The sequence below is a fragment of the Mirounga leonina genome, unplaced genomic scaffold (assembly GCF_011800145.1).
Source record: "Mirounga leonina isolate KUSES-001 unplaced genomic scaffold, KU_Mleo_1.0 Mir_125, whole genome shotgun sequence".
Taxonomy (NCBI): Eukaryota; Metazoa; Chordata; class Mammalia; order Carnivora; family Phocidae; genus Mirounga; species Mirounga leonina.
This window is the reverse complement of record NW_023270305.1, coordinates 9,115,676-9,127,669: the sequence shown is the minus strand read 5'-3', so window position 1 is coordinate 9,127,669 and position 11,994 is coordinate 9,115,676. Positions and strand designations below refer to the sequence as shown.

At 35.5% G+C, this 11,994-nt stretch overlaps 1 protein-coding gene across 1 annotated transcript; it reads right to left on the bottom strand.

The window, feature by feature from the left end:
* Positions 1–602: 602 nt before the first annotated feature.
* TDRD15 (tudor domain containing 15) lies at positions 603–6,898 on the bottom strand. The gene has a single exon (XM_035000446.1). The coding sequence runs from the start codon at positions 6,896–6,898 to the stop codon at positions 638–640; it is 6,261 nt and encodes a 2,086-aa protein (XP_034856337.1). The 3' UTR covers positions 603–637.
* Between the last annotated feature and the right edge of the window lie 5,096 nt (positions 6,899–11,994).

Genomic DNA, 11,994 nt, shown 5'->3' with positions numbered 1-11,994 from the left:
ACACTCAGAAAACCTAAATAAAGCTATATTTCATCTGATAAGAAACCTAGAACAGAAAACTGGTCTTCAAAATGAGCCCAGGAGCTCACTAATAGCAAGATTTATTAACCTGAGATCTATGGGGCTTTAGTTTTGTGAAACCCTTGAAATTACCTGTAAAATGTCATGTTATATGCAACTGATAAACTGTTGAACACTACATCTGAGACTAATGATGTATACTATATACTGGCTAATGAAATTTAAATTTAAAAAAATGTCATGTATGTGCGCATGCATATATGGTTAAAAATGCTCTCCACTTTCATTACATTCTCAAAGGTCACCATTCAAAAAAGGAATAGTCACATTCCATTTTATAATTAAGTGATCAGTCCCAGTTTATCCATTTACTCACATTTTCCAGTAAGTTTTCTTACAGTATGATATTTTCAATTTTGATAATTTTGACATATAATAAGCTTTTAAAGAATCAAAAATGCCATGCTGTCTTGGTGATCACAGCTTTGTAACACTACATCAAAAACTGAGAATGTACTATACACGGTGGCCAACTGAACATAATATCTTAAATGATTAAACCCCCCAAAAAATAATCAAAAATAGAATCTACAAAAACAAATCTTTTAAAAAATAGCTACTTACCATTGAAGTGTTCCTCTGATGCAATTTTTTCATTAGCATGCGATGCCTTTACTGTTATTCTCAAATCCGTTGTGTTATTTTCCTGTATTTCTTCAGTTGGTGGTTTTTCAAAAATGTTTTCAATGCAGTTGGTGCTGGTCTTTAAACCATTAGGTGATTCCCAAAATGAAGCTGAACACGTATCAAATGTAACCGTACTTTGGGGATTATGTTTTCCAATGTCAGCCTTCTTCCTCAGAGTTCCATTTCTAGAATATAATCTTTTACTGACACGGCTTTTCAAGAGGCTCTTATAGACCTCTCTCCTCTTTACAGTTTTCTCTTTCAGCTTTTGTTTCTCAGTGCATGTACAACTTATATTTTCTCTTTTGTAACAATTTTGATCTAATAATGGGAAGATAGGCTTGCTCTGTAATTGATGCTGGATTTTAGTAGCTCCAGTAGTACTAACTCCATCATTAAGAGGATCTGAATCTTTGGAATACACTGCAAGACCAGATGCAACTAACATATCTGCCAGATTATTTTTCTCATGAATGACATCTACTTCCAGTTTTGTTTCAAACTTATACTTCCTAAACTGAAAAACTAAGCCTGGTTTATTTAGGAAATCTTGAAAGAAACTTCTCACTTCTTCATTCCAATGTTTCCCTTTAGCAGGTAAGATACCATATAAGATACAAGGATAACTTAACCTTGGTATATCCAAAAGTTCGACAGGAACAACTTTCAGATTTTTTATAGCTGAATAAGGTATGTAAACAGAAAATCCATAGTCGATCAACACAAGTAATAAATACTGATTAGAGACTTCAGAAATTTCTACTCTATTCCACTGATCTTCCAAATCGTATTTGAACAAACAACTAGCACCGGGAATTATGCACTCTTGAGGCACTGTTTGCAAGTTTTCTGGTAGATCAGAAAGCAACACAAAGAGAGATTTCATTGTGTCAAAGAAATCTTCTAACTGAACACAGAAATCTGACGGATCACAAACAGCAGTGGCAATACCAGAATATTGCTTTCCATTTTGGAGTTGGGTCCAAGTATATGATCTTATTGTACATGATGACACAGGAGTCTTCGATTCCACGTTAAAAATAGTTTCTGAAGATTTAAGTTTGTTTTCAACATGAACTGTATTTAAATTTAAGTATTCCATAAGTAACAGGCCATCCACCAAAATGTCTACTTTCCACACAGAGTTTAAGTATTTCAAGAAAAGAATATTTATTTCCAAATGAGCAAATAAACACACAATGGACTCAAATGACTGGTTTCTAAAATTTTCACACCAAATCCATTTACAAGGCACAGCTTGTCTTGGAATATTTCTTATTTCATTACTAAGCACCTTGGTATTACCTAAAGGTATTATTTCATACCTACCACAATCTACTAAAAAAACAAGCACTTTCTCATTGACACACTTCTTTGCTACTTTTGATCGATACCATTTCAAGGTTTTTTTAGATTTTGCCAAGCACTCTAAGCCTTTTTCCATATTTTCCATTGATAAAGAGGGGTTTTTTACTTCTTTAGTGATTAATACTGTTAAATCTGATAAGATTTTTTTATTTTTGGATAACTTCACACAAAATGTCCCACTTTTTGAGACAGAAAGTATCTCAGACTTTTCAAGCTGTCCAGGTTTTAACTCTTCAAGAGGAATCTTAACCAGCTGTTGGCAGGATGGCTGAAGGATCCCAGAACCTTCACACTCATCTGACCTTCCTTTCTTCCTTTCATTATCCTCATCAGAGCTCACCTTTTGAGAGACAGCCACAGGCAGCTGCAAAACTGTTTTCTGTAGTTTTGAACAGGCTGTCCATTTCAGTAGTTCATTAATGACACATGTTCCATCGCAAATGATATTGACTTCCCATTTCTGCTCATGCTTTTTCAAAAATTCACAAGAAACTGTTTTGTTACTCACTCTTGACACGAAATAATCCACAGTTTTACTGTCCCATATTTCATCAGGCTCATTCCACTTGACTCCACTAAGAAAAGAATGGATTCCTAGTTGAGGAATGGTCAAGAATTCCCTCTGAAATTCATAAATTTTGGATGTGTTTATTACTGCAGTGTTACCATAGTCAATAAATTCCACTTCAAAAGAATTTCCTGGCAAAATTTTCTTAATAACTGCTCTGTAAATGGCACGGTCACCAGAGTATTCTGCAACTACAAGGTCTCCCACCATAGGCTTCACTGATTTTCTCTTTTTCACTATATTCAATCTTCTTTCACTTAGAGCATCTGCAAGTCTAATGATTGCATTTTCATTCTCCGCAAGCTGGATATGGAAACTTGCTGGATTACTGATATTAGAAACATAACCTTTAATTTTGGCATTCAAGTAAATTTGGGGTTGAGGAAGATCTTTGATCTGTGGTCTAGTAAGATTAGATGGGTTTCGAGAGGCTGCTTGAATTAGTTCTTGGATAAAAGACTGCGATACAACCCTTACTGATTTGCGGCCCACATCATTTTTATCAGATCCAGAGACACTTTTTGTATGTGCAGATCCAGAGACACTTTTTAAACCTTTATTTTTCAGTCCATCAGTCAAAGATTTCACTTTGTTTTTTGACACCGGTTCAATTTTATAACAAACTGATGGTTTCAAAAGCTTAGCATATGTATTTCCAGGATTTGTTAATTGATCCATTTTGCTTTCAGAGTATGTTACTAGATTAGTTTTATTTGTATTATGCTGATAGTTGTTCTCTATTTTGCCTTTCAAAGAAACAGCAAGTCTCTTATTCTCACTTATTTTAGGACCCTTTTCCACACAGTGTGCTTGGTCACAATGTTTTTTTCCATAAGCATGAAGCAACATTTTAATTTCGTGGTTTATATGTTGACATCCATCATATAATTCTACACCAAGCTGGCCATCTGACTCCCTGGACAATATTATTGCCCTTAACAGTTTTCCCAAGAAATTATCTTCAAACCAGCTACAGATTTCTGCTGGAATATCAACATCTCTAAGATCTGACAAAAAACACTTAATAGCTTGCATAGGTGTAAACAGCAACTCTGGAAACTGATCTGAAATAGCCCTCAATGTACTTTCTTCTACTAACTGCTTATTTCCAAAGTCCACAAAATAGACCAGAAAGTCAGTTAATGAATCTGTTGGCATTGCTAAAGCTCGGTAAGAGAGACCATCCTCTATGTACTTAGATATGCACAATCTCATCTTACTAGGATCATATTTTGGACAATTTTTGAGGTTACTAATCTCTGTGATTTTTGTTTCTATTGTCTCTAGGTCTTTATTATTTCTACTGAGTTGGCAATAAAACTTTTTGGGACTATATATGTGAGAGATGTATATTTCTTCCTCGCTTCCAATTTTTATGTTAAAGGAAGAATAACAGTAACTATAAAGACTAACTGAAGATGGAAATGGCCTTGATAATGTATTATACTGTGCTGGGCCATGATTAGTAAGAAATTCTTTTGCACTAGGGAGTGGAGACTGTAAATCCACTAAGTTACATAAACAGTTTGGATATACAAGAACTAAGGCATAAATGACACAAGTTAATAATCCTCTAGATGAAGAAATAAAATTCCCGAAGTCTCTGCATGCTTCTCTTGTCCAACTGAATTTACAACTAATGGGTTCAACTAAATGGTTAAGACTACATCTGAAGGCTTGGCCTTCTAAAGAAAGAAAACGTGGGTTAATAGCACAAATATCTTTGACTAAAACCCTTTCTTGGTAACCATAATCAACAAATACTACATCAAATTCTTTTCTTGATACTTGAGTCAAAATAGCAGCTCTATACCACTTCCCATCTTTGGAATACTTAGCAACACAAGCAATGTGCCCAATCTGATAAGGATCAGAATGAATGCTATAATAATTCTGAATTTGTTCCATTAGTAATTTTAGGTCCTCTAACTTACATCGAAGCTGGCATGAAAAGTCACCTGGGCCATAATAAGAAGAACATTTGACTTCAAGGACCGTTCCTGGTTTAAACATATACTCTTTATAAGGTTGTAGCGACTCAGGTCCCACAGGCAAGGTGAAAGGATTTTTTAAATCTGAGAAATTAACAGCTGGGGACTTTAACAAGGACAAGTTACTTTCTTTTAGCTTATTTGAATGGTACTTTTTAGGTTTAGGTCGTTCAAGAAGGGCAGATAGGACTTCAATATTAACTTTGTTTTTAGATTTTAAATTTAACACTGAATATTTACTTACAGATTTGGGACAACATTCTGGTTCTACCTCCCAATATTCTGCATATCCAGCTTGTAACATAAGAGAGACAACATCAATATTTTCTGAGGCTTCAATACTCTGAATATTTACAATGTACTTGTCATCTTTTTTTGCTATGACTTGAAGCAAAATTGCTTTGTTCAAGACAATTTTTTTAAAATAGTCAATTGCTGCCTTCACCCATAAATCTTCAACAGGAAATATATGTGCAAGTGAACAGCACATGGCTAAGGCAGGCATCTCACAAAACTCTGGAAGCAAAATTTTTACATCAAAAAATGGTATGGAATCAGTATTTCCATAATCTAAAAAATAAACATTAATCTTATAACCATTAATTTCAGTGATCACAGCTCTATAAAAGTGTCTGTCCTTGCTGTATCTAGCACAACAAAATAATCCAGGTTCTGGATTTCTTAGAATCAGCTCATCATTTTCACACAAATCATAAGATTTGTTTATATTTTTCATTATATCTTGAAGTTCATTCTGATGTTCATTAGTGCGTACCCAGAAATTTGATGGGTTTAATACATAGGCCACAAAAGCTATATAGGCAGCCTGTATCTCCATCTCTACAGTTTTAATAGGAAAACCTACTTTCAAAGTGTTTTTATTTGGAGAGTTTATCAATGGTTCAGTATTTCCAGTAAAGCAGTCAACTGCAAAGCTGTTTACGTCAGAAGCACTAGTCTCCTTAAACGTATTAGAGATTTTTGATTCAGACACTGGACAGAGGACCTGTGTGTCTGCAGTCCTCACCAGACACTTAGAATTAATTGTAGACTCCTGAGTTTGTAGTGTTACATAATACAAATGTTCATCCTTATTGAACCAATCAATATGTGCATATACTATTTGTCCTAACAAGGCTTGTTTAAATACACTCAGTTGAGATTTTCTGGCATCTCTATCTGGACTGTGTAAATATGTCAGAGAACACGGAAATGAAAATAATGGTACTAAAATAAAATCCTGTTTCAGTTTCTTCACATGCATGGAGGGGATAGCCTCACTACTGCCATAATCCATGAACCAAATTTTCACTTGATTATTGGGCAAGAGCTGCTGAAGAATTCCTCTATGCCACTGTCCATTTCTCCTTTTGGCAACACAGAGTAGTCCAAAGTTATCACATGAGGGATTACTTTCTTGACTGACAGTATCATAATGCAAAGTCATACACACTGTTAAGTTTTCTAACTCTGGAATCCATTTAATTAGTTGACAATAAAATTTACTTGGGCTCAATGCAGAGGATACCTTTATACTTTCAATCCTGCCTACTGACAAAGATGGCTGCAAATTAGCCAAAATGTGTTGAATATCAAGTGAAGTATTATTACTTAATGATAAGTCAGGTCTTTTATGTTTTAGTAAATCTTGCATTTCCTGTGGGAATTCTTTTAACATTTCCACAATAAGGCGAAACGAGTCCCCATCGATAAGTCTGCCTAATTGTAATTCAAGAACCTGGGATATAATTTTTGGCACTTCAAGAAGAATCACTTGAAGAGGCAAAACAGCTTGTACACAACCTTTCACTTGTAGTCCTACTAATGACTTGAAATAATTCAAAGCCTTAGGAGGCCATCTTTCCCCATTTGGTAGTATGTTGGCAAAAACACCAACTATTACCCGCGGTGGTAGCTCAAATAAGTTGCCACAGGCTGAAGCAACCTGTGTACCATCAACTCTTAGTTCTTCTCCGTGATCTATGAGGAGCACTGTATAGAGTTCATTTTTCTTTTCCATGACTCTTCCTCTCTGCCATTCTCCAGATACTCTTTCTTCTACCAAACAAAAGTCATCAATGTCCACATTATTTTTTACTTTTGGAATATGCTGCATTTCCCTCTGTAATATGTGGTAGTCAAACTCACATTCAATATTATTCCTGCCTTGAAATTTCACCAGAATGTCCTTGGGAAGACATTCGACATGTGATATTGTCAGATCCAGGTCTAAAAACGTTGGTAACAGAGATGTAGAATCCATTTTCTAAAAGCAAATAATAAGTACAAATTAGCTTCTGGGCAGACAGCTGTCACAAACAAGTCTTCTATAAATTTGAAATTAGCCTTCTTATAAGTTTGGTATGTAAATACAAACCTTTAAAATCCTTATATGCCTGGGGGCACCTGGATGGCTCAGTTGGTTAAGCGTGGGACTCTTGATTTTGGCTTAGGTCATGATCTCAGGGTCATGAGACACTGCCCTCAGTTAGGCTCCAAGCTAGGTTTAGAGCCTGCTTAAGATTCTCTCTCTCCCCCTCTCATGTGCGTGCTTGCTCTCTCCCTCTCTCACTCTATTAAAAAAAATGTGCCTATTTTTATCAAATTGAGCATATTGGTTAAAAAATTACATTAACTAGATAAAAATGTATCTAACTTCACTGCCTTACACTTTCAAAAAATTCAATTGAAATAACCAAGAGAACAAGAAAAATAGGAAGTATATAGATAGATATAGATGTATATAGAGAGAGATGTATGTGTATATATATATAAAATCACTGGAAAAGAGTGGAGAGCAATCTTTATTTTCTAGAAATTTCCAAGTTTCTACTAGATATTGGACATATGTGATATAATAGAAGGAGGCCAAATAAAGTCCACTGGAGACCTCCATCTACCACTGTGAGAGGAACTACTTTCTCTCATGCAGACTTCTAACAACCCATAACTCAAAGGGGTGAATGCTAGGAGCAAGGGCAGATGGTGAACCCACAGGAGACACAATGTTTGTACTCGCCACTCTGTCAATTAGTAGCATTTGGACCCTATCAGCATCATTATACAACTCCTGGATTCTTCTTTGATTGAGGGCAATAGGCTAAGTCCTGGACACCATTAAGGAAAGCCAGGCATGGAAAGACCCTAAGGTAAGTTAGGTACATCCAGGCTTTGTCACTGGCATGACTGGCCACATCAAGTGTAGAGGGCAAAGAGATCTTTAGCAAAGAGGCAAAGCTCTCTATTGTAACTACAGCTCCAGCTAATTTTCTCTAGATTGTTGGGATTCTAAAAGTAGTAAAACCAATATTCAAGTATAAAATATTCCCCCAATTCAAGCAAGAACCAACATTTATTGTGATAGGCCGCAGCTCACCTCCTACTTGACCTGGAGTTAACACTTCACAACTATCAATTTCTTTCTATGATGAGAAAAATACTGGACCTTAAAAAAGAGAGCAAAAGAGAAAACCACTTCAAAAAAAAAAAAAAAAATGCTCCCCTGAGGAATATATTGAAACAGCAAATAATTGTTTTTTAAAAGTCTGATTTCTGTTTTCAAAATGTCAAAAGAGAGTAACATATTTTTATATAACTAGGTGGTCATTAAGATGCAGCAACTGAGATTAGGAAGAAATACACCTAAGAAATGTAAAACTGCAATGGGGTTAAAAAAAAAAAAAAACCAAAATAAAGATAAATGGAATAGAAGGCAATTTTAAAAGAATACCCCCAAACTCAGAAGATAAAAAGATGAAAGAAACAGAGGACAGGAATATAAAATCTTATCAAAGTATAAAGTTCTCTCAGAGATAAACAGAACAGAAACGCTTTCTAAAACTTAAAACCTAAGTCTGAAAAGCTGAAATTGACCACTGGAAAGCTAGAGAAAGAGTTAAGATTTAGGGACATCTGGGTACCAGCTATGGTTTTTACTTCCTCCTAGATAATTAATTTGGTGGTAATCATCATGGTCTGATCTACAGATTACAGCCTATGCTTACTTGATCTTGGGAGTATCTAAGGCGGAAAAAAAAAAATAATCAATGGACACTACACTAAAGACTTTCATTGAATGAACCAAAACACTTCAGGACAAGAAAGGCCTTAAGCCACTGTTATTTAAAGTGACAGGCCTTTTCCAATTCCCAGACTTGAGTCAGTTTACAGACCTATTATTCCTTATAGAGGGAAGACCAGGTACTCAAAAAAGGATCCTGTGCTAGAACACATGAACATTCTTCCTGGCAGTCACCCAAAGGGTCATGTGACCATTCGCCTGAGAAAATAGGAAAAGGAAAAACGTATACTTAAGTCTTTCAGGAACCACACCACTCTTTAGGTATAAAAAAAGAAATGCAGCCAGAAGGACTTCATTAAATGAAGGGGTATATACAATATAAGCCAAAAGAAAGCCCAAATACACAAATAAGTTGAATGGCATACTCAAACTACCAGGAACCTATTCCTCCACACTGTTAACCTTCCTTCAAACAATACAAATGAAACTCCTCATGTGGAGTTTCACAGCAGGAGGGAGAAAAAAATCGGAGTCTGGTTTGCATATGCTCTCACTAATGCCAGTAACATCTAGAAATGGATTGCTGAAACACTGGAGATGCCTTGCCTGAGAAACAATGAAACAGTCACAGTTGACAGAGCTAACAGTACATCTGCTTCACTTGAAGAAATTACTGGTGTTAAGAATCTATTCCTATTAATGGTCAATAGCTAATTCTGCAGGATGATTAGTAATTCTGACGGAGAAAGACTACAGGATTTACTACAAATAAGTCTGAAGAACAGAAATGTGGATGAGCCCTTAAGAATCAACATGTAAGTTTGTAAGTCCTGTGTGATGGTCACCAAAGGTCCCCACTATGGAAAAGAGAGAGAGAAAGAGAGAGAGGGGAGGGGCAGAGGGAGAGGAAGAGAGAATCTCAAATCTCCACACTGAGCATAGAGCCTGATGCCGGGCTCAGCCTCACAATCCTGATATCATGACCTGAGCTGAAAATCAAGAGCTGGACGCCCAATTGATTGAGCCACCCAGATGCCCTGGAAAAGATTCTTGATCAGGTAGACAGAATAACCTATTCTGTGTCAATCAGCTTCCTTCACCTGTCTCTTCAATACTTAATAGGATCATGAAGAAAGTTCTCAATGCCATGGATAAAGCTCCCCCCCCCTTGGATTTTTGAAGCTCCAACTGTAACAACCCAGAAAATTAGGGGGAAAAGAAAAACAAGGAATTCAAGACCAAACATGTTCAACTTATCTTTGATGAAAAAGGAAAGAATATCCAATGGAAAAAAAAAGACAGTCTCTTCAACAAATGGTGTTGGGAAAACTGGACAGCAACATGCAGAAGAATGAAACCGGACCACTTTCTTCCACTATACACAAACCTAAATGGTACAGAGGAAATGATCAAAATCCTAGAAAACACAGGCTGCAATCTCTTTGACATCGGCCATAGCAACTTCTTGCTAGACACGTTGCCAGAGGCAAGGGAAACAAAAGCAAAAGTGAACTATTGGGACTTCAAGATAAAAAACTTCTGTACAGTAAGGAAACAGTCAACAAAACTGAAAGGCAACCTACACAATGGGAGAAGACATTAGCAAAGGACATATCTGATAAAGTGTTAGTATCCAAAATCTATAAAGAATTTATCAAACACCCAAAAAACCAGATAATCCAGTTGAGAAACAGGCAAAATACATGAATAGACATTTTTCCAAAGACCTACAGATGGCCAACAGACACATGAAAAGATGCTCAACATCACTCACCAGGGAGATACAAATCAAAACCACAATGAGATACAACCTCACACCTGTCAGATTAGCTAAAATTAACACAAGAAACAGGTGTTGGCAAGGATGCTGAGAAAAGGGAACCCTCTTCCATGTTGGTGGGAATGCAAACTGGTACAGCCACTCTGGAAAACAGTTTGGAGGTTCCTCAAAAAGTTAAAAATAGAACTACCCTATGACCCAGCAATTACACTAGGCATTCACCAAAAGAATACAAGAATACCGATTCGAAGGGACACATGCACCCCAATGTTTATAGCAGCATTATCAACAAGAGCCAAAGTATGGAAAGAACCCAAATGTCTATTGACTGATGAATGGATAAAAAGGTGATTTTATATATAAATATATATGTATGTATATATATATATACATATATATATATATACACACACACACACACAATGGACTATTACTCGGCCATCAAAAAGAATGAAATCTTGCCATTTTCAACAACATAGATGGACCTAGAGGGTATAATGCTAAGTGAAATGTCAGAAAGACAGATACTGTATGATTTCACTCATATGTGGAATTTAAGAAACAAAACAGATGAACATAGGGGAAGGGAAGGAAAAACAAAAACAGAGGGAGGCAAACCAAAGAGAATTTTAACTATAGAGAACAAACTGAGGGCTGCTGGAGAGGAGGTGGGCAGGGGAATGGGTTAAGTGGGTGATGGGCATTAAGGAGGGCACTTGTGTTGAGCACTTAGTGTTATAAGTGATGAATCACTGAATTCTACTCCCAAAACCAGTATTACACTATATGTTAACTAGAATAAAAAATTTAAAAAACAAACATGTTTTTAAACAGTGGTTCTATACAATGGACATTAAAAGACCTAATTTAAAATCAAGATGTTCTAGATCAAACAACCTTTACTCAATATTCTGCTCTGTAGAGTATTACCATATTCATGGCAGTACTTTGCATACACAAGATTAAGACATCAGGAAAGGAGTTTTACTGGAGATTCAATTGTGTGAGATTTGGGGAATGGTTTCTTAGAATCAGATACTAAATTTATAAAATGAGAGGGTTGAATTAGAGTTTTTCAAACCTTTTTTTTTTTTTTTGGCAACAACAGCAGCAAAAATCCTTCTTAACCTAATAGAAGATACAGAAATAGAAAACATAAAACCTCTATAAATTGGTAAGTGGTATTCTAATAACTTCATAAATCGATACAATTTACTTACTATAAAGCTTTAATGAGAACAACAAAACTATTCTGATTAACAGTCTTCATCATATAATTTTCCTTATTGTGGATAGCACAGTAGGAGTAGTTAGAAAATCAGGCTCAGACATATGTAATAGTTCCATAATTTTATATGATCAAATACAGGTTCAAATAAAGATAAAACTACAACTTAATCATCAATCAATTAATCTGATGACAATAATTAGTGCTTATCTCTGCTTTTAAATTTATCCTATTTGAATTTTTTTTTAAAAATTCAAATTAAAATTTCAAACTCCTATAAATATCAAATAAAAATCAAAAGTCAAATAAAAATCAAAAGTCAAATAAAAA

Excerpts from the sequence above, each read along its gene's own strand:
- TDRD15 (XM_035000446.1), bottom strand. The coding sequence starts at position 6,898 with ATGGATTCTACATCTCTGTTACCAACGTTTTTAGACCTGGATCTGACA.